At 27.6% G+C, this 25,018-nt stretch overlaps 1 protein-coding gene across 2 annotated transcripts; it reads left to right on the top strand.

The window, feature by feature from the left end:
* The first annotated feature begins 26 nt into the window (after positions 1-26).
* Positions 27-25,018, top strand: LOC129605456 (myb-like protein AA). Of its 2 annotated transcripts, none has more exons than XM_055515235.1 (8): positions 27-558; positions 767-961; positions 1,558-2,060; positions 8,083-9,375; positions 19,469-20,306; positions 21,552-21,641; positions 23,294-23,552; positions 24,682-25,018. In XM_055515235.1, exons 1-8 carry the CDS (start codon positions 178-180, stop codon positions 24,687-24,689), a joined length of 3,567 nt encoding a protein of 1,188 aa, XP_055371210.1. In that variant the 5' UTR covers positions 27-177; the 3' UTR covers positions 24,690-25,018. The 2 variants fall into 2 exon arrangements, with proteins under 2 accessions (XP_055371210.1, XP_055371208.1); XM_055515233.1 differs by having other exon boundaries at positions 23,294-24,040.

Raw genomic sequence — 25,018 nt, 5'->3', positions numbered from 1 at the left:
TTATAATATTTAATTAAAGAAATAAAATTCAAGTATACCTTGATTCACTAAACTCAAGTAATTACCACATCATTATCATCACATCAAATCTCTCTCTCTCTCTATATATATTCCATGTAGAAACAGTCTAGAATTATAAAATTTTAAAATAAAAGCAAATAATTTTGAATATTCATCATGCATAAACTTATCTCAAATAAAAATCTTACAAGTGATGTAATTATTAAAAATCATCATCAATATCATCATCAACATCAATTACAAGAACATAATTTACCATTGAAAACAATACAAACAAAAACATCACAATCAGCACATCAATTAAAACAACAATCAATAAGTCAACAACAACAACAACAACATCATAATCATCAACATAAACAACAACAACAGCAGCAGCAACAATATCAACGTCATCAAAATGAGTCAACGAATAAAATAAAAGTTAAAGAAATTAACAGTTATGAAAAATTTACAGGTAGCAACACGATTAAATCCATTTCAGACATTCAGCCATCGAAAGTGAAAATGAGCGGTTACTTGAAAAAGAAAAGAACGGTAAGTTTATCTTTCTTTTTTTTTAATATTTTGAAATGTTTATTAATTTTGTTGTTTTTGTTTTTTTTATCTTAACACTCGCATATGCTTATTGTTATTGTTTTATTTTTAAAATGGTTATATAAAAAATTTACAGTCAAATGGTTTTTATTTTCCGACATAAAAAAATTTTAATTTTTTTTTGTTTTTTTTTTTTACAATGTAACAGAAAGTTGGTGGTTGGCGTAAAATGTGGTTTGTATTACAGAATCAATTGTTGCTGTCGTATAGTTCAAAAGAGAATTACGACAAGAAATTGGTGAGTTTTAAAGATGTTCTGAATTTGGTACCAGGAACAACAATTCATCCTTTGGGAAGTTTCCGTTTTGCAATTGAAACAACAACAAATGTTATGTATAATTTTGTAAGTATTTTTTTTATTTAATTTGTAAGAAAAAGGTGTTATTGGAGCTGAGAGTAGAAAGAGAGAATGCAAATTCAATTCCAGAGTGCGATTTACAATTCTAAATTTATTTGTAGGCAAATACATTATTCGTGAGCATAATAATTATTCCGACCCCTTCACCCATTTCAGGTTGTAGCTCTTAAAAGTTGCATAAATGCAAGTTATTTTGTTAGAATTCTGTGAAAACGGAAACGTAAGCGACCTACATGGCATCTCATAATAAATTCTAACAATTAAAAGATATTACCAAATATTTTATTTCACCAGAACAACCATTTGATCTTTTTCCCCTCCTGAGCTATTACTTCTTTTGCGTATGCATAACGACAATAATTTTCGGTTCACAATTTTTTTTATACTGCTCCAGTGAACTTAACATAAATGTCACAGTTACTTTCAAAAATACACGTATATAAATTTTTTTCTAACTACCACCGTAATATTGCTCCTAAGTTTATGCAAAGAAATGGCAGTTCAAATTTTTTCCAATAATAATATTTTTTCTTCAAATGTTGATCGTAAATTAATTTTATAAATTTTATTATAATTTTTAGCGATGTGATGATAGTCAATCTTATAATCTATGGTTAAATGCATTGGTTGAAAGTTTATCATTAAACTTACAACAACAACGTTCAACCAATAACAAGGATAATAATAATAGTAGTGCCGCTAGCAGCAGTGATAATAATAAACAGCAAAAATTTAAAAATTCCATTTCATTAGATAATATTCAACGGACAACGCCACCAAATAAAAAACCAATAAAAAGTTGCAATAGTAGCGATTCAATTAGCCGTTTTAATTTAAGTCGAACTCCGAATATACCAATAGCTGATGCAACAGCAAAAATTTTACAACGTAATGGAATACCATCCACCGGAACAAATAATGTGAATAATAATGAATTTCAAATGAAAAAAGCTGGGCATAATAATGACAGACATCGAAATGGTAGTACTCACAATAATGGTAATTGTAGCGGTAATAACGATGGTAATAGGAATAATCGCCAACATCATGACCAATTAGAAACATATTGTGAGAAGCAAGAAAGGTATGATTAAAAAAATAGTTTTTTCATTCAGATTTTAATTTTTAGTTTTGAAGATGTTGCCATAGTAAAATATTCTTTTTTTGCTAAACTTGAAATAAAAAAGCTAAATATTTTTTTTTAAATCAGAATCTTTTTTCTTTAGATGAAAAAGATTACTCGGAATTCATTTAGAATTATAGGTTGAGAATTTGAAATCTTCGTAAAATGTTTGCGTTTCGAATTTTGAGGTCGTTTTATCATTGTTATTTGTTAGCCTGAAGAGGGGAGTGTAGGAGAAATTAATACGATTCACAGTTTTAGTTTTATAGTTTGTGACTGCACATCATTTACAAATTTATAAAAATTAAATAGGAAAATTTTGAAATTACCTGGCAATACTAAAGCCTATAATATATCTGCAATAATTGAACAACTCGTATAATACAATCAAATCAAAAAATAACAAGCAAATAAACATTTTTTTTATTACAATTCAAATGTCATCATTATAAAATTAAATAAGAATGTCACAATAAAATTTTAAATTTTCTGTCCTTTGTGTTCGTTATGGCAATGACCATATAATTTTCATAACAACTGACAAATACAAAACTTTTTTTTTAAATGACAACAAAAATAAAAAAAAAATACTCCGGAAGCATTTAGATGAAGATCAGATTTAAAATTTGCCTGTGTTGTTGTTGTTGGTGCGGAAATGAATTGAAGAAAATGTTTTTTTAGTCAAGGGTTCGTTAAAAATGAAATTATTTAGTGAATCACTAGTGTCTAGAATTAAAAAGTGTCATGCTTATATTTTGTGTTGAGTTTTAGTTGGCTATAAATGTGATAAGTGAGAAATTTTAAATTTTTTTTAGAAAATTAAGGTTTAGTGCGCTTTCATTTTGACATAATTATCTTGTAATTAACCGTATAATAAACAAATTTTTAGTAAATTTTGTGAGCCTTTGCAGTCCACTTCGGTGGGATTCGCCTAGAAAGCGCCAAGTTGGGTGGCGTACGATTAGAAAACAGAAGATAAATGATTCAGTATGTGGGAAAAGAAGTTTTCAATTTCAAATGAAGAAATAAGTTTTCTTTTTTTATTAATGTTATCATTATAAGGATTTCATTCTCTATGCTCGCGTGTAAACAGTTCATTCTTGTACATCTTAATGTTCTCATGTCTGTACACAATGTACTTATTATCCCTCCACCATGTGTACATGTGGCATATGAATCCTTGAAATAAAATATGATAATGTTATTGTTAGCATAATTTATATTCCAATAAATTTTAAAATTTACATAAAATATACAGTTAAATTAGAAGGATTGTTGTTTTTATATCCTTTTTTTTATTTTATAAGAATTTTTATTTATTTATTAGTATATAGAATGGAGCCATTGAGTATGTCATTGCACTCTTGATGCACCCACTCTTCTTTTGACACAAAAAAAAAAACAAACCAAACAAAATGTTTTCAAGTTATTTTCAAATTTTCACGCCTTCACTTTCTTGTAGAACCCTATATGAATAAATTTATTCAGTTTTGTTTAAAAAGTTATTTGAAGAAAAAAATGGTAAGAAGTTATTCTACAATCAAAATTTGGAAAATATCAAATTAATTTAAGAAGTTTTATAATACTAAGCAGTTTTCCTTAAGCTGCAAGAACTTTAAGTGCGTGGAAGATCATTTTTTGTTTTTTTTTTTTGTAACACCAATGCTTCTAACTAGATTTAATTTACGTAGAATCAGAGATAATTAATCCTATTCAAAATTTAATACTATAATGGTAAGAGCCTTCTTAAATCTCCTTTTGCCCTTTTAGGTTTAAAAAGTGTTTAGTTTTCCATTTGTTGTATAATATTTTGAGGTCATTGAGGCTTGTTGAGTCAATCTTTTCCCGCACACATATTCGATTTAGAATTATCAAACAATTTAATTTTCAATTTAATCTTTTCGGTCATTGCTTCCTTTTCTTCAAATGAAAATCTAAAAACTTTCTTTCAACTTAATAGCTTTATGCATATGAATGCCCCAAGGCGAAAATGTTGAAAATTTTGGTAGTACCACAGTATTTGCATACTCCTATTTTTTAAAACTGAAGAGCTATTAATTGAATAAAAAGATAAGTTGAAAGATGTTTTTATTTTTTAATTCAATTCAACTAAAAATTTCATTTATTAGATACGAAGCCGGTAGCAAAACATTCACTTTTTAAATCATTCCTTCAATCAATATCATCCAAGATGTTATACATAACTTGAAAATATAAAGATTTACAACAATAATAAAATTGTTGCTATCGTACAGAATTTCTTTATTGCATTTTACATTCGAATCGGTCGGTCGGTGGTGTATTAATGAGGTGTTTTTTAGATGCATTTTCCACTCCTTTTCCACTCTTTATTGTCTTTATATACTCATACATTTCTTATATGCACTCTAGTGCATGTAGTATTCCACATTGCCATTAAAATCTGGTTTTTTAGTGTGCTCATAGCAAATATAAGAAAAAAAAAAGAGAAAAATGTTGATGAGAATTTTTTTTTGGTTTGTTAAATAAGATGGGTGAGTTTGATGATGACAATGAATGCACCTAAGAGAAGATGCCACAACAACAACGATTGTTTTTTTTTCTTTTAAATTGATATTGATAAATGTTTGTAATGATTGTGATGATGAGTTAAGTAAAATATAAAAAAAGCAGTGAATTATGAATTTACTTTTGTTATTTTTGTGTTGTTGTTGATTTAGAGCGCACTTAAATTTGACATCATGGTTTTTGTGTGTAAAATTCAATTTTTGTGTTTTATTTGTGATTTTTTCTTAATGAACGTCGTATTCAACTGAACGTTTGTATATGTGTGCGCACACAAAATTTATGCATGTAATGCATTTTTTCTGTATGTAATTGACTTGATTTGTACAAGGATTTGTAAAAAAGAATCTCTAAACTTGATTCATTATTATTTTATGATTTTATATCAAGACATCAAGTTTTCTGTTACATCCATTGAATGAATTTTTATTACGCGTTAAATGTATACAAAACCATATTGAATGAAGTGAGATGTCATGATTTATTTAAATTTCACAATCACATATGAAATCTTGGTTTAAAAAATTGTATGCGAAAAGAAGGAAAACAGAGATTCTTTGATTTTTAGATCGTGGGAAGAGAAAGAGAGTGAATGTTGAATTGCAATAATAACCGGTTTAGTGATTTACTAATAATGTTGTTAAGGAGTCACTTTTCTAATCTATTCACAATTAATATACGTACACACACACATGTATGTCCGTATAAAAATATGTGTTTGCCAGTGTGTACAAAAATAATGACTTTAAAGTATGTATTCTTAACTCAATGAAGTAATTTAACAACTCTTATAATTTGCAGGGTTTTAAGTTTGTAGATAATAAGTGTTTTAATATGTGCATAATTTTTAGTGCATTTAAAATATTTGTTCGAAAAATTAATGCAAATATTTACTTACATCTACTGTGAAGACTATATCTATCTTATCTCAACATGTATAGTCTTCACAGTAGAATCTACCACAAATATAATTCACAATTTTCCAATAAACCGTGGTGAGTTCAACTCAGAATTTTTTAGAACGAATTAGTTATTACAGCTATGTTCTTTAATATTATTCTAACGATGTTCTCCTGTATTGTGATTCTTTTATATTGCACCCAAAGAAATTATTAAGAATAATGTCCATCTACAGCGCCTTAATTCAAATTTCTCCCAACCTTGTTTAGGTGGGCGTGAAAATTTCAATAATCAACGAAATGGTGCTTAAACTAATCTTATTATTCGACTCAAATATCGAGGTCCGATAACAATCTTGCTGTTGGAATTACTGCTCCAAGATTATTCGTCGTTTATATACTTGTATTCTCCAGTTCTTCTTCTCTACTGTTAAATTTAAATTTCAACCAGTTGAATTACTTTTCTTATTACCAAGACAGCTGCTTTCTTAAAATTAGCTCAATGTAGCCATAACATTCTCTGTGTTATGTTAAGCGCTATCTGCAATATCACTTATACAGCTCAGAGATTAAATGATGTATACCATATAAGAATAATGGTTTCAATTCCGTAAATGTCTTCAATTTTTCTTATAATGTTATCATATTCTTTATTTTGGCATTATCTTGAATGGATCTGTATAATATGAATGTAAAATATTGTCATGTACACGTTTTCATAATACAACTGTGTACATACATAAATATTTCAGTGAATTATTAATTGCTTCACTTTTAGTCTCTTCTTATCACTTTTCAAATAAATATTAATGGGCTCGCATTTACAGAAATTTAATTTATTTCCCCTAATATTGAATAATCGAAGAAAAAATGAGCAAACCAATTATGTAACAATTTATGTGACATTCCATTTCAACAATCTCAGTCTAAAAATAAAATGAAAAGTAGAAAAAAAATGCATTTTCCATAAATTTTTCATGGAAAATTTTCATGATGACACCTGGTTTTTTAATTTTATCTTATGTGATTATCAAATATTTTAACGGTATTTTAACAAATATGAACTTTTGTTTTCTCTTTTGTTTTTGTCAATTACGTTTCAAGGTTTAGTCAAGTCCAGAATGAAAAAAGAATAATAAAAAACAAAAACCGGGAGTAAATTAACTTTTTTTTCTTTCTATTTTTATTTTGGTTTCTATTGTAAGTCATTACACATTACTATAGAATTGATAGGAGCTATACATGTGCTGCAAACACTATTAGGGAGCAATTATTATTGAAATTCCTTCTTACTCATTCCGACAAATCTAAAAGAAAAGAGAAAATAATGTAAAACTTTCATAATATTTCTATAGCTTCGATGTTTCTGCATTTGTTTCTCATAATGTGTCTATGTACATTCATTTACATAGTTGTAAATGGGTACATACTTGTCTATGCAACTTCTATATTTTACAAAAAGCGACTCAAATAATTTTTTTTTCTCATTATTTTGATTTTTTATATACAACACAACGATTATTACACGCTTACGGCACTTTTCCGACTCTATTTCATTTTTGCTCCATGTTCTATGTGTGTATATAGTAAAAATGCATTCATAAATGTGATGCAAGGAATTAAGATCCCATTTGTTTTGGAGGTCTGTGTAAGAAATTTGTTCATACATTTATTGAATTCCTTCGAGAGGCGTTTTTTATATAGGAAAGTTGTATTGCGTTTTTTATATAGAAACAGTTTATTTCTTGTTTTTGTATTTAGCGCTAGTCGCATATGATTTGATATAGTTGGCAATGTCAAATTGATTCAGTTTATTATGTCATTTAACAATAAAGAAGCTGATACAGGAAAAATGCTTCCAAAATATTAATCAAGATTGCATTCAGTGACCTATCGATTTCTTTTTGAGCCAGTTTCGAACTTGTTGAATAATTTCCTTAGCAAAGTGGTACGTTTCCACAAATCCCCTTTTGAAACAATTATTGTTGAACATTGATAACTTCGTAATTTATTTACCCCAATAAATTTATTCAGGGTCTCACAATACATCCAAATTTTTCAGCTGTTCCTACTCTAATTTAGTGATTATTTAAGTACGGCGAACTGTTTGCTTTGAATCCACATAACCATATTTAAGACAGATTCTAAATATCTGGAAAACTTTCAAGCGCTAAACTCCTGACTCCAATTGAATTTGAATGTCAGAGAACACATGTGCACGTTAGTTTATTCTGGAGTATTCAATGGAGACGGTAAAATTTTTTTGGTTTCAGTTTTCATTCTTTTTCTTTCTTTTTATGTTTTTCATTCCCTTTCATTTGAATAGATGAATTTTTTATAAATTTCACAAAACAAAAAAAAATTCTCATAAAAAAAACGTGAAAACGTAAAAAAAAATTTTTATGCTTTCTATATTTTTTCTTTTTAATTTTTATTTGCTTTTTTTTCTATGTATACCTTTATCCGTACTACACAACATTATTACAACACAAATAAAACAAAATGAAAAAAAAAAATCAAAATAAAAATAACAAAAAAAGGGCAAGAAACTTCCGTCTGCATGAAAAACGTCTTTCCTCCGGGATGCTACAACAAAATCTGCATCAGTCTGATGAAGTATCTCGCATCAATCGTATGTTCAGTCGTAGCCGGAGTGCAAATAACGTAGCAACAACAGTAACAGCAAATTCAACATTTAATATATTAAATGATAGAAATTCATTTGTTGTATCAACATCAACAACAGCAACAACATCAACAAAAACAGCAACAATAACGTCATCATCAATATCAACACCATCATCAACAGCAAAAACAACAGTATCAAAAACATCACCATGTTCATCAATTGTGAATATTGTAAATAATCCTATTGTAAATAAGGTAAAACCATCATTATCATCATCTTCATTACCATTATCAACATCATCAATAATAACAGCATCTGGAACATCTGTTGGTATAGCCAGTATCGTTTCACTTAAGGAAGGAAACGGACGTTATAATATTGATAATAAACAAGCACGGAAAAATTTATTAAATTGTAATCAAATAGAATTTATAAATTATAACAGTTACAATAATAATAGTAATAGTCAATTTCAAAATTATATTGGTGCTCATAATTTAGATGATAATAATCAATATCATCATTATCATCATCATCAACAGCAGCAACACAGTGATTTTCATAATAAATTCAAGTGTGAAAATAAAAAATCTCAATCGGAGAAATATTTAAATCAAAATATTAATAATAATTATCATAACAATAATTATCGTGACACAAATCTATTTAATAATAATAACAATTATAGTGATTGTAATGGGCAAAATAAATTTATAAAAAATAACGATAAAAGAAATTCTAATCAGTTTTTTCCTATAATGATGCCAACAAATAATATTATGACTAAGGATAATAATCCAATATTTAATAATGATGATGAAAAGGATATCATTATTGCTGTAACTAATCGTAATAATACTTGTAATACGGATAGTAATACTAGTTATAGTAATAATAGTGGCAACAATAGTAGTAATAGTGAATGTAATAATAGCAATAGAAATAGTCCTATCAAATATAATAATCATGAAAATAAAAATAATGGTGATAATAATGATAGTAAAAATTTACATAAAAATATTAATGATGGTAATAATGGTGATAAAAATGATAGTTGTAATAAAATAAATAAAAATAATTTCACGAATAGTGCTAATGATTTACGAGATTTAAATCAGAATCGAATGTTTGGTGTGTCAGCTGAGTACTATGAGAAAATTGATGATTTTCAAAAGGATAAGGCTGAAGACGACGCTTATGAATGGTAAGTTGTAATAGCAATGGACCATTAAGAATATATTATATGAAATTGGTAATCAAAGTTCATTGAACGAAAATTAAAGATTTTTTGTTTTCCATTGTAACAACTTTTTTTTGCATGTATTTTTTTGATTTTTTATTTTTTTATTTTTTGTGTTAAAAAAAATGAAATTCAAGTACCGCTCCTTGAAAACGTCTGTGTAAATTCTGGGAACTTTATCTTTTTTAAAAGTAGAAAAAGAAAAAGAATTATTCGATTCGAATTGTCGATGTTTTCAAATAGATTTTTAAAATGGAATTTCTTTGAAGCGAGTAAACTAAACGATTTGGATTTTACCCATTAAAATTTATAAGGTTTTTTGCTTTTGAATTTGAAATCCGATATTACCATTTTTGACTGAATTTTAGTTGAATTGTTTTCGTTTGAATTTGGAAACGAATTTAGTTTTTATTTTCGATTAATTTTCGTAATATCGTTATTATATGAGGTGAAATTTGTTTTTTAGTTGTGAATTTTATGGATATTTTAACATTGTTCTGTGCACTGCGGTCAATTTTGGTGTAATACTACATACATTTGTACATGGAGAAAAATAATCTTTCTTAAGAGGATTTTCTTTATTCAAAATGGTTTTGCTGTTCTAATTAATTGGAATAAACGAAATGAAGTTGTTCCGTAAATATGCTCCAATACCGAGAACATTACAAAAATTTCAATTATTGCTTGTTTTGTATTCTAAAAAATACAGTGTATAAAAAACAATGTTACGTTTTGAATATATTAGCATTGTGTTTTCTAGGAACAGGAGTAAGAATAGAGAAGTCGTTGTAACCTTGTCTCTTTCATGTCAAATTTGAAGTCATGGTTCAAAAATCACAGATTACATTTTATCTAGAGGAAAGCGAAAAATATTTTTATAGTAATGGAAGAAAAGGGAACTTGTAGCCCTAAATTCTTGAGGCAGAAAAGCTACTTGAGGTATTAAAGAGGCACTATTATTTATTAAAAGGATATATCTTAAGGAAGTTATTTAGTAGCGGTTCTCTTTGTTAATGTCGGAAAAATAAATGATTCGCCTATTGGACCCGGATAATTTTTCTTCAATTTAATTTCTTTATAATTTCTTTTGACTCTAAAGTATGGCACTGGATTTTATGAATTGAAATTTGAAATTCAAATTCTTATATTTCACAAAAAAAACACTTGCATAAATCAAGCAAAAACAAACATTTGTGTACACATTCAAAAAACAAATTCACATAAATATTTCATGGCATCTTCAAAATTTGTATAAACTAAAAATAAATTAATTTGAATTGAATCCTTTTTCTAAATAAATATATTTTTAGACCAAAATAATTTTCGATTCATCTCAAGTACCTAGTGTTCTTATGCATAAGTAATTCATAAGATATTTTTTGCTTAAGATTTAACACAATTTCTTCCAAATAGAGAAAGTCTATCACCCACGTAATATATAAAAAGATGAAACCATGCTGGTTTACATTATTTGAAGGACTCAAGGATAACAGTAAAATTTGTTGTTGATTATTATAGAAACTCTAAAAAAGAATATATTTAATTCGTAAGAAAATTGCATTTGGGAATGCAAACCACAACAGTGAGTGAATTTTTGGTAAAATTTATTTGCATGAGAAATTTAAAAAATTTTCCAAACACAATGCTGTGGTAAGAAGAAATTAAAACAATATTTTTCAACGAAAAATGTTTGACGTTTTGTGGCAAATAAGAAGAAAATTCAGTTTTGAATTTTTAAGCTAGACCGGTGAGTCGAACTAACGAGCAAACCTTGTTACAATATCACTCGGTGAATAGAACAAAAATCCTTTAACGAATTTAAGAACTGGGTTCGAATAAGGATGTCTACTAAATATTTTTCCATTTTAACTTAAAAATTTCCTGTTCTTCATCGAAGATAAATCAAGTTTTACAGTCTATCGAACTATCTTTTATATATCGCAGACTTTCTGTTCGCATCCGGTGTTACAAAACTAATCCAATTTGAAGGTCATATAAATTGAGTCAAACTTTCGCTCAAGAAATCTGGTTATTGAGAACTCTTTCGATTTTCGTTGGTATTCGCGTAATATTTAGGCTTGATTGGTGCCATTCCCAAATGATCATTAAAATTTTTTCGATTGTGTTGAAATTAGAGCGGAACAAATTGTTTCTTTTCCTGTTTTTTGATTTTCATTTTACTTCAACTAAATTTTTCAAAACTACTAAATTTTTTTTAACTTTTTCAAAATTTTTTATGATAATCAACCTTACTATTCAATTCATAAATTGAGGCCAAGAAACACTATTGGCGTAGTAAAAATCTGATTTGAAGATAAAGAAAAATCGTCTTTTTTTCTGAAAACTCAAACTGAACTTATTAAACTCTTTTAAAACTCATTAAATTACGAAAATTAATTTTATATTTAATAATATAAAATGGAACTATTAATTTTATTTTTTCGAATCCTTGACTTCTTCTTATCAACATAATATAGAATCCGAGAAAAAAAAGTTGAAAACTTTTCTGTCATCTTATCTGAAGTTTCTTTTGCTTGTTTCGTAACTGATGCAATTTATACTTATCCCTTCTTGAAGTTTCTCATATAACTATTAATAAAAATGCATGTCATCTTTTTCTTAAATGTAATATAGAAAGGATATGTGTACAAGGATAAAACACTGTTTTTTTTGCTTTTCTTATTTAAATATATTTATACATGGAATATTTTTCTATGGATAAATGAATAAACCCAGAGAATTAAAGGAGAACGAGTACATTTAGAGTGCAAACAACTTTTAAATGCTATATTTTCTTTTTATAACCCTTAGAATAGGAAAAAATGTATATGTATATATGAAAATATGTTTGGAATAACAGACATAAGCAAATCAGTAATAAAAAACAGATGAATCCTTTTTTTTGTTCTATTTTTAAAAAATCTAATCGGTATAGATTGGTTGTGGAAAAATGTTTGCGGTATTCGAGGAAAGAATCGGTTATAGTTTTGTAGGATGAGTTATTATGTATTAATAAATTCAAGAAACCTGTTTGTACGAACACATTCGTTTCTCTCCACGCCGCGGCCCCGTATATAAGAAGCGGCAACAGCATCATGGCATATATCCACCTCTTGAAAAAAAGGCTACATTCCCAAAACTTTCCCGTGGCAGTCTTGCATACCGTGATGGCCCTATGGATGCATACCATGATGGCCTAAGCTTTTGTCATGGCATCTATAAAGAGTAATATTACCCACGTCCGTGTCTCGCAAGATCCGCCAAATTGTAACGGCCGAGATGTTGTCGAAGATACCCTTGATATCTAGGAATGCACATATCACTATTTGTTTGTGCTCCAATGATCCAATGTCTTAGTTACTCTATAGATGGTACTTGAAATATCTTTTTCATACATATCTTTACATTCTATATTGATAATGTGGCCCGATTGCGATTTTGGAAAAAATAACAAAGTGTAGTTTGCGATGTCGCGGCGAAATATGTAAAAATAGGGTGCAGGATTAAACTATTCGAAATTGTAAAATTTTTCTGTTTTTCTTTATATTTAAATACCGAAATGTTTAAAATATCACAGTGACTTTCTGTGCAGTTAGTTATGTGTTTTCACTTTTTAGCAACTCAGTTCGTTTCTTACTTACGCTAAGAATTTGCTAGTTAGGATCCGCTTTTGAATGAAATTTTTTATTTCGTTCTGAAACCAACCATTAAAAAAATTGTGCAGGAATAAATTTACAATAAGCGGTAAGATTGTTGTAAAATTTTTTCATTCTATTCAAATCTACATATTTTATTTCTAATAATCTTGAATGAGTTGGAGTAAGTAGATGCTTAACTTATCATGATGGTGAATAAACTGTAAGCCACTTACTTTTATTTACTGTTTTTGTGTTCCTATTTATATTTTTTTTACCTAAATAACTCTTTTATTTCTATTTTTCTGCTGTTGTCTAAAGTTAATAGAAAAGTTATGTTTATTCTCCTTGTAACTTTTATGTATGTTTTTTGTTTATTTTGACTCCACCACTACTATTCAGAGCACATGTTTATTTTGATGAATTTACAATCATTTTTGTTTTTTTTTATAACATAAGATGGGTTGCAAATAAAATGAGAAGAGCTTTTGTAGTGGGGCTTTTTTTTTCAATAGTATAAAATATATGGGATGCTTGTGATTATTTTCTTTTATAATAAGTTTTTTCTGATCTAAATCAGAATTATGAAAAATGAGGTTTTATTTTGGCAAGGCTTTTCTTTCAATTTGTTTAATGAAAAATAAAAAACAAAGAAATGAAATGATTACATAGGAAAAAATAAACAAAGAATTAATTTGAAACGAAGGATGAAGAAACGGATTGTCGTAAAATGGGCCCCAATATTAGTAACTTTCATAAGTGATTTTTATTATTTTTTTGCAATATTAACAACAACTATGATTTTTTTTCTATCTTAACGAAGCTAGGGGTAAACATTACGAAACAGGTAAAAGTTCAAATAATAAACAGTTAACAAACATGAAATAGTTCCGCTAAAATATGGTTTGTATTTGTGTACATTTCTTCCAATAGATTTTCCGACATTCCACTCAATATTCCAAAACATTTCTGGAATTTTTACTTTACAGTAAATATTGAGGGTTATTCTGACAAGTAAAACTCTAAATGACACAAACATTTTTACTTAAAATTTTAAAAGTGGCGTTAAAGACGCAAACCAATTTCATGAAGTGGTTTGTGTTTTCAGTTAACTTAGTTACTTGCTTTGCATGCAATAAGTTCCACTATACTCGATTATATTGTTATTTTATTCTTTTCCTGTAATATTTTCTATTGTATCAATCAAAACTGCCATAAACATACTCTTATTCCTTCTGTTTGAAATTCGAAGAATTTTAAGTGTGATTGTAATTCTATATCTTTTGTAAATTATGATTGAATCATCATCCTTTCTCACTATAAATAATTCATATTTGGTTAGCTATAAATAATATGTTTCCTATTTGTATACTTATTATGACTTCTTCTGAGAATTACATCATAAAAAATAATAAACAACATGAAATTTTTTGAAGATTCTGAATCGTATATAATGATACAATTATTCTACATAATTTCCAACTAAAATTACATTATAATAATATTAACATTGAATTGAAATGAATCATTGACTTAATGATGTAGGTACTCACAAAATTGTGATAAATATAATTATTCTACAATGACAATTGTACATACATAAATGTATGTAAATTTATCCATTAAATATTACGTTCATGTTCTTGTTTCGGTAGCATAATTCTCGAACGACTCACCATATAGGTGGTTGTATAATTGCTCAAATACCAACATTGTACATGACAAGATAAACTTTAGCTTGTAACAAGCTCACTTCGAAAAAAAATAAAATGACGTATTTGCCTAAATAAAAATTTCTTATATGAACTAGTTTTTTGCATGAACTGAAAAAATGATTAAACGGGTAACTTTTTACCCATCTATATATCAAATTGATGTTCTATATACCCAAACAAAACAATATTTTCCATCAAATAAACGGTTCTTACAATTGTCAAAATCAGCTTCCGTCCAGGGTCATAGTTACACCGTCTTTATTCGAGTAAGTTTTTTTTAAGGCCAACTTCGAAAAATTTGAGGTCGGTCGATACATTTTTTGCTGTTACGAGTCCGTTCTGCAACTTTGATTCTTAACTTCAACTTAGTTCCTATCTTTTACTTTACCAACTTTCGAAAATTATTTTAATTAATTGTTTCATTACTCATCACTTTTCATTCAAGTAATGACGTATAAAGTTGCACATATTTTGATTGTCAAACGATAGTTCTTCTTTTTGATTTTTGAACTTAATTCTTTGTGCCATAGAACTGAATACTAGGTTTATGCAACACTCTGAAAAAATAAAATAAAGTACATATTTTATAATAAAAAAATTAAAATTTATTTAATTTAAATGAAATTCAATGCTTTTTACATTTATCTCAGCGGTACAACGTGATCTCAATGTAAAGTAGAGTATATGTGACGTACATGTCGTGCACAAACCTCGTCTAAAGCATAAATATTTTTGACATTTTATGCAGTACACGTTCAGTGCATTGCAAGTTCTTGTTTTTCACCTTTTCTCTTTGGATTTTAATTTTCATTTTTCTTTAAAATTTTTTGTTTTTTGTTATTGTTTTTCTCGAAATTTATTATTCCCTTTATTTGGGTGATGAGAAAAGTGTCTCTATGATATGTTGAAGAATTTTCATTACTACAGTATTACAGTGATTGTCAAAAAGTTTTTAAATTTATATTTTATTCGAACGGGTAACGAGTAAAAGACCCCAATTTTTTAAAGCAAATGTAAAAATATTCAAGCGCTTTCTAGTCAGGCCTAGTCCTAATACTAGTCGAAGCCCTACCGGTAGATAAATTTATAATAAATTTTTGATTACCTAAATTTCTTTCCAAAAAATAAGAGTAGGATCTCAAATCAAATATTGTTTGATACCACTTGTATACTTATACTAAAGTGATTGTAATGTTTTTAGGTTAACAATAAACAAGAGAGATGTACTTAAATTTCAAAAAACATTCCATAGTTAGACTACAAAAACAGAAAATTCCAGGCTTGACATTTCAGTGTATATACTCGTATATATATGTGACTGTCTCAAAGTATTCAGTCAATTCGATTTTTTTTTCTCTTTTTAAATAATTATTAATCCTCTACATATTACAATAAGTTGAACCAATTCACATGATAAGCGTATCATATGATGATGTTGTAACAGAAAGAATCTTAAGAAAATTGTATTGAGTGGAACAATGAAAACGAAGAAAATTAAGCAAGAAAAAAAAGGAGTGAATTTTAATTAAATTAAGGGCTTAGAAAGAGCACATTTCTAAAATACTCTATTTATAAATTTATACAACTGGGGTAACAGTGCACCACGACCAGGTATAAGAATCTATTTTGCCTCCCCCTCGGAGCGGAGGGTTTTTCCCTATGTATTCCGCTCGAAATCCACCCGAGTGAGTGAGAATCTTGTTTGTGAGCCCCGAAACTCCGAAGAACGCAACTGCGCCGCCGTGAAGAGAAAGTTCACCCGTATTTACCTTCTCCTTATACGAGAACATCACACACTCTCACAGAAGATGTTCTCAATCCTCCTTATCCTCCCCATAGGATCCACAAATACCTTCACTTTTGAAGCGCAGCCAACAGGTGCACCCACACTCTTGTCTACGGTGCGCTGATAAGACCTCGATGAAAATTCTCACCTGATTCGTGCTCATCCCTATAATTTTCTCAAATCGCTTCTGGTCGTAATCTCCTAGAAGCTTCTTGGTCTGCCGCAGCCCCGGGGGACTTTTCCAGTTCTCCGACCGTCTTCTTTCTAATTCATTTCTTACTTTAAGAAAATTTAGCCGAAAATTTAGTTTTCAAATTATATAAATTGCTCAGAATATAAAAAAATGAGAGAAATTTGGTCAATTGAAAATTGAATCATATAAGAACATTGTACTATGGAACTATAGTTTAGTATTTTAGACAGACTATAATAATAGTTTATTAAAGAGCAATAATAAAACTCGTATTTAATCGTAATCAAAAACTGAAGTTTTGAACAGAACATGAAGTTTTGCAGATTGTATAAATGTTTTATTTGAATTAATTTTCATATTGCATATATTTAGGATGAATTTCAAAATTCACTATCACATAAAGATAGAATAAGACAATCTACTTAAAGGTAACGTAACAGTATAATTGTCGTTACATCATTTGGGTAGTTATTGTTGCAATGCCGAAGAAATAAACAACTGGAGGGGGAAGTAAATAGCCAGACAAATCAAATTTTTTAAAAGTATATTCTATTTTAATTTGTTATTAAAATTTATATACAAAGAAAAGAAATACATAACAAGGAGATAAAAAGAAAAATTCACAATGAAAAAAATTCAATTTGGTTTTTGTTTTTATCTTTATGTTTATTTTATTCAGAGATGTGACTATTGCAGCAGTACTATGCCGGTAGCAATAAAAACATTATCTAACAACAATATGTATAAGGGATTCTTATGTACATTCACTCCACTTCTGACTGAAGACAACTCTATTCTTTATAAGTCAAGGATATTTTTAGAAGCACATTCAAAAATATAACAAAAACCGAAATAAGAAATGGGACACAAAACAAAAAACATAAAGAAAAATTCCATATAATATGGAAAAAGATTTTCTGATGTTGTCGTTCAAGAAAAAATGATTATTAAGAAAATTTTTTCAAGACTAAATCTTAAACAAGAAGAAGAAGAAATAGAACATAGAATAATCAGAAACTGAAAAGAAAAACATGGAAAATTTATTTTCAAAATTTTTGTTCTAAATTTCAAAGTTTTCCATTTATTTTTTTTTTATGTAATTTTAAATAGTTTTTTCTTTTCTTTTCCTATATGTATGTGCGGTTGTCTAGAAATCTTGTAATTTATGTAATTGTCAGTGACTAAAGAATTATGGGTCACTTGGATTATATTAGACGAAAATAAAATTCAATAAAAAAAAAAAGAAAAAAATTCAGCTGCGTTTCACATGTGTGCATGTAAATGTAAAAATTATTTTGTTAAATTTTCGTTTTTTATATTAAAAAAATTTTTATTTTAAAAATTTTGTTTTGAAATTTTATTAAAATTTCTTGCACAATAATCATACTTGAAATTTCTATTAAATTTAAAAATTTTATTAATTGATTTTCGTAACACACTTGTATGTCGTAACTTCCTTTTAACGAGTACCTTTGATTTTAAGCGAGTCCTAACCGCTTAACTTAAATGGTATAATTGCTTTTCGAAGCAATTTTGTTTAAGATGTAACGTTACCCCGAAGTTATACTGTTTCTTGTATCAATACACTTCTGGAAGTGGAATACGTACGTACATACTTGCATTTGTTTGCCTTTTTCGGCTTAATTTTGAACTTCAGTTCCATTTTCATATATTTTGTAATATAACTTTTACGATAAGGCACTACGATAACCTTTAAATCTGAGTCAATATTGGTATACACTAGGAAAAAATTTGAAATTATACAGATTATTTTGAAATCTTTTTGCTTACTTAAGTTAAAGATAACCAGAGATCCCTGCGCTACGTCATATAACTGAAGTCATAATAGTAATTAGGTATAGACTTTTGGGAAAATATGTTTTGTAAAATGTAGAAAAAAATTTATGATAAAAAAAACTCGTTTAAAAAATTTGACAAAATTCCAATTATTTATGGTTTATATACGATCATATAAGATTTATTTTGTAGCCCTTGATTAAATAATGAGCCCTGCAACGCAAAGAATTACCTTAAAAAGGAGAACAAACTTACACTATTTCCTTAATAAGAAAATCTCCTTTAAACTTTTCATTGTGTTATCGAATTTTACCGAACTGCCCTAACTGGTGCGTGGTCGAATCTCCTTAATTATTCAGAACACAAGAGTACGCAAAAGCTACTATTCCACTACTTAAGAATGAAAGCTTCTTCTTAATCTGTAAAAGTTTAATGTGGTTTACTATGCTGTTGTCGAGAACAAACTTCGTTTAAAATTTTACTCTTCTGAATGTTTTCCAATCTACTCAATTTCAATCCATTCTCAAATGCTGGTTTCGTTCAACACCAAATAAAAAAAAATTACAAAAAATTTTATTTAATTTTTTTTCCCTCTTTCTGTATTTTCCATTTGAATTTTTTTTAATAAAACTTTTTTCATTTCACTTTCGAGTATTTCATTTTTTTTTATATAAAAGTTACGGCATGTCCACTCTAGAATTTTTTTTATCAATTATAGTGAAACTTTTTTTGAAATTCATTTTGATAATTAATTTTTAATGATGACTACATAAAGTTTCCAATTCTATTGTGAATATTTTAGTTGGTATTTATCATATTGCATTACAAAACTGTTTTGTATTTCAATTTCAACCCCAACCCTAAAAACGAGTAAAAAAATCAAAAATTTATAAAAAGTTTTTTATGTTTTTCTTTTTTTATTCTATTATAGTTACCCACTTCAGCAGAAAATGCAAGATTTAAATATCTGTAAACATCAACAACCAAATGTTAAGCAGAATGAAGTCGTCGAATTGCATAATAAATCTGACAAAAGAATAATGACACAAAATTCAGAAAAATCATCAACATCATCTCCATTTAAAAAATCCATTTCTCTCGAAAGAACAGGAGGGGGAGGAGGAATAGGACAAAATCCTTTTTTAAATGAATCCGAATTCTCTATAAATTCAATGAATCCATTTAATTCATCATCATCATCAGCATCATCACCACATCAAAGTTTACAAATTTTTTCTCATAATATTAATTCACCTGGAAAAGATGAAATTTCATTGAGCTCTTCATCAACAACATCAAATAGTCGTTGTAATAGTAGTTTGGTAACAACTGAAAGTAATAATTCTATGACAAATAGTCCAATAAATGATGGATCATTATTTATACAACAACAGCAACAACGTTTACAATGCTCATACTCAAATCGGCCAAAAATTTTAGATAGTCGTATACATCCAGCCTTACAACCATCTGAAAGTATGGAAGAAGATTTACATATTTTAGTTCATAATGATGGTGAAGGTGAAAGTCATACCGAAGATATTGTATTAAATGATATTGATGGACAAAGACCAGCTTCAGCACAATGTTTATCATCTATACGTAATGGTACTGGTGTAGAACCAATTTATGCTTTAGTTGATCTTAAAAATAAGCATGCACGTAGAGCAAAATTAAAAGAATTACAAGATCAATTAAAAATGTTAACTGAAGCAAGAGATAGAGAACGACCACGTAGTTTACAATGTATTTCAAGTGATTATGAAGAGGTAAGTGAAAGTTTTTATTAAATAGGGTAAATTTCCGCAATCTTCCAATTTAGTAACAGACCAGTACAACGATTTGTACAGACGCGAATCTGTGATTAGAGTTTTTAAATTTACAACAGGAATTTTCGTATAACTTCGAAATTGTGTTTGAATTATCTAAGCTATTTCTGACATCACATTGAAAAATCAATATCTACCTATAACATAATTCCATAAATTTCTGCAGTTCAACTTTTTTCAACCGTTCAAACAATTATTTCCTGGTTTTTGACTTTATTTACATAATATTATCTGCCCTCTTTATTCGCTTTTTGACTACCAAGAGGGCTCGTGCATCAGCATTATAAAATTTTAATTAATCTATTATCCTTTATTCAGTTGAAAGGAAATTTTTTCCTTATGCCGGTGTATTGAAAAATTAAAGTTACCGCGATAACTAAAGTATGTTTATATGGTTTGTGAACTAAAATGAAAAATTTAATATTATTAATAATTTTAAAAATTCTCAAAAGGTAGGGAAATTCTCTAATTATTAAGGGATTTACATAACCGTAACAAACTTTTGAATTAGAGTAAAGGCTTTTTAGAGAAACTAATACTTTGTAACTATGCAACAAACCTGTTTGTCTTTGTCTTGTTAACAGCATAGTTTTTAACTTCGTTTTCAATTTTACATAAAATATTTTTGTTTAAATAAAATTTTGTAGTCAAAGAGTAGGGGGATCTTTTGTTTTTGATTTTTCCACAAAAAATAAAAAAAGAGAATTAATCAAAACCTCTTCCACATTTACGTTTATAAGGGTATATTGAGTACAAACATAATTACGATAAAGCTTCCTTTGTTCCTCTCTTTAAAACTCTGAAAATATTATGGAAATTAAAATGTTGCCGTTTCGTTTAAATTTTTATTATTTTGTTTCTACGTTGAATAACTCTTAGCAATGGCTAACGGATCAATAAGTTATTGAATATTCTGATGAAAAGATTTTTAGTGGATTTGATTGATAGACCGCACTGTATCGTAAGTATATTGGTCTTTAAGGAAATATGCTGCTAAGACTGCTATTAAATACATTATGCGTTCATTAATGTTTACGTTGCCAATATAATTGCATACAGTGGTAACTCTGCATTTCATTTTTATTAAACACTCCTTATATAAGTAGAAGAACACACCTTTTCACTTTGAATACACTTTATTCTTTAACTCCTCGAATTTTTTTTTATGAAATTTGCTTCTTGCAGGTTCTAAATTTTGAATGCATGCAAGATGAAGATGAGGATGGTGAAGAAGAGGACGAAGATGAGGATGAAAATGAAAATATATATGAGCCGGTAAGTGTATCGTAAAATTTTATTATATATACAAAGGATCTAGAGTATACGTTATAATAATAATTACAAAAGCAAAACTGAAAATAAGGATCCTACATAGTAAATTGGTCTTCATGTGTTGATTGCAAAAAGAAACAACAAAAATTATAAAATATTCAAAGATTGTAAAAAAGAAAACTCGAACGATTATATACGGTACTATTCATTTCCTTCTACGGACTCTGTTCACTCTCTGTGTGTAATTTATAAAAACGAAAAAAAAAATTGTTCTATGTAGGATGAAATATTAAAATCTTTATTGCATATTTCTTACTTACCTATACCTTAAATTTGCAATGCAATTTCTTTATTTTACATTTATATAATATTTTGTTAAAATAGTGAATGCTGAAACAAAAGAGTTGTAAACTTCAGAAATTAAAATCTAAAGAATAGTAAAGGCACCGAGGAGAAGCTACTCCTAACGTTAAATAAAAAAATTTTAATTAAAAACAAAAAATGTATAAATCAACATTTATTATTGTTGTTATTATTAACGTAGGAGTGACTGCAATCACACTACTATCAATATCGTAGTAGTGATGTAGTAATTGTTGTAGTAGTGTAGTAAATATTTATAGTGAAATATAGTAAACGTAGTACGAGTACCGTATATGTAATATTAAACTTGATTTTCACTATGATAATTTCACTTCGTTTTTCATCCTTAATCACTGCAAATGGTGAAATAAAAAATTGGAGAAAAAAAAATAAAAAAATCAAAAGATCATTGACTTTTTGAGTGCAATAGTAATCCTGAATGTTATAAAATATTTTTTTTTAATATAAGCAAAACCATAATAATTGAGAAAGCAAAAAATAGTCTAGAAATATTTATTAAATGCACTCATACACACATATATACATACAGTACATCGCATAAATATTTATTAAAAGATATCATAATTATGCTCTCTTGTTTTAGCGTTATTATTAATTTGAATTTACAGGAGAGGAGTGAAACAAGAGAGAGGTGTACATTGTGGTTGGTATAAAAATTATAGGGAGAAAAAAGCAAATTAAATTTAGTTCAAACGAAACTTTTTTTTGTACATTATCTATAGTTTCTTTGAAAATGTCTAGACAACTGTACAGAGAACTGTTAATGGAATATTTGTCTTATTATAGAACAAAAAAAAATTATGTGAAAAAAAGCACTCCACAACTGAACAAATATAACATCCTTTCAAATAAAATCCTCTCCGTTTTTATATCCTTTTTAAAAATATTTTAAATACAAATTAAATTACGATATATTTTAATTTTGTATTGATGTGAGTATGAGTGCCCAATGGAAGTGTATATATGCTTTTTCATACCTCAATTTGTTTTTAATATTCATTAAGTTTGTGAGCTTGCATAAGTCATCAATATTAAATTGAAATCAAAGCTAACAGGGAAATTTTTTAAAAATACATTTAATTTATTTCTATAAATTGTAATTATGTACCTAATTCAGTATTTAGAAAAAAAAAATTTTACAAATTTTTTGCCGAAAACAATACTAGGGCTAACAATCTACTGCGTTATATATTATGTAGTTTCTTTGTGTATTTTTTTGAACTGATATTAATATGTACATACACTAAAACTTAGCTTTAATTCATTTTCAGATAAATATACCAGAATATGCACAAAGACAACAACAGCATAGTCAACGTCATGCTTTATGGAAATATTTTCGTCGTATAAATATTGAAGCTCTATTAGAATTGGCACGTAATAAAAAAATTCGTTCACCACGAAATACAAATAAAAAAATATATGAAGGAACAAATCTACATCCAACAATGTCATTACCAGCAGATGCTTATAGTCATCATCAACAAAATCAGCAGACATCACCATTTTCAGATATTCGTCGTAAATTGGGTAATCATAGGAAATCAATTAAATTACGAATGAAACGATTTTATAATCGTCATGATATTCGTAATACACAAAATGTTCATTCTAACGCAATCATTAAAGAACGTAACGCATTTAGTGATGATGAATTGGATAGTCAAGGTGCAACTGGATCTACTGGATCAGGTGCATCAGAAAATAGTTTAAAATCATCTGATGGTACTACTACTACAACGGGTGGTAATGAAGAAAAAAGAGCTTCATCTTTTGTTTTTGGTGAAATTGATAAATATCGACGAAGTCAAAAACAATTTTTCGGTAGTTTAACAAGATTAAAAAAAACTCGCACTTCTATTAGTTTAGAAGAAGATGAAACAAAAAATTTTTTAGTAAATGGGAACAGTTGTAGTAGCAACAATACGAATAATTGTAATAATATACCTTGGTTAAGTTCACCAAAAATTAATAGATGTGAAAGGAAAATTTCTGTTTCAAATAAGTTTTCAAAAAAGGTACTTTTTTTAAGTAAAAAAAAAACCTTTGAAGTATTTTGTCCGCGTTTTTAGTTATTATTATTTTTAAGTGCACATTATTTTTGTCGTGACTATCGTTTCAACTTAAAGAATCAATGTTTCCATATAATGCAATTAAATTTAAATCATCGAAATTATTTTTTTATCAAGTAAATTGCTTTGATTAACCCCAAAACCTTGATTCAGCACAAACGTTTGGCTCACCAGATTCGCTTTATTGTTAGAGTAATGCGGAAGGAGTGTTTCTTGCCCAACTAACATTTTGCATCAGCGAAAAGGACTAATCCTTTGCAATTAGATTCACAGTTATATTGTTGACACAGTTTCAAATAGCACGGTGTTCTAAAACTCCTTATGATTAGCAATTTCTGATCAAAATATTTGCAGGCTACCAACATTCAAAATGATTTCGCATTAATGACTTAATATAGACGAAACTTCCATTAATCCACTGAAAAAGTACATTGCAAAAAAATAAAAAAATTGTAAAATCATTATTACTTTTAATTGACTTAATAATTATTCATACCGCTTACATCCATGCATGCGTACATATTTATAATACACCCAACCAAATCTAAAATAAAAGGTCATTATATTATTTTTTTATTTATTTTTAGGGCGATGAATTATCTGATGACATTAAAACTAAATAAAATAAAGTGGATGCAGCCGTATGACATCGAATTAAATTAGAAAAGAAAAGAATGAAATATTAAGAGGGGAGGAAGTTAAGAGGGAGTTACCTTTTTATTATTATTTTTAAGAGAATTTATTATTATTATCTGTGTTTTTATTCAATTTGTTATTATATAATATTTTTTAATAGTAGGCTATAGAAATTGATTTTCAATTAGTTCTTCTATATTTTTAAAAATAAATGTTAAAAATTTTATATAAAATTATTACAAACCTTTTTAAGAATAAAAACTAATTATTTTTGTTCACACAAATGAA

Source organism: Condylostylus longicornis, unplaced genomic scaffold (genome assembly GCF_029603195.1).
Source record: "Condylostylus longicornis isolate FDR11 unplaced genomic scaffold, ASM2960319v2 ptg000013l, whole genome shotgun sequence".
NCBI classification, from domain to species: Eukaryota; Metazoa; Arthropoda; class Insecta; order Diptera; family Dolichopodidae; genus Condylostylus; species Condylostylus longicornis.
Note: the sequence above shows the minus strand (reverse complement) of the source record. Positions and strands in the feature narration are given on the sequence as shown.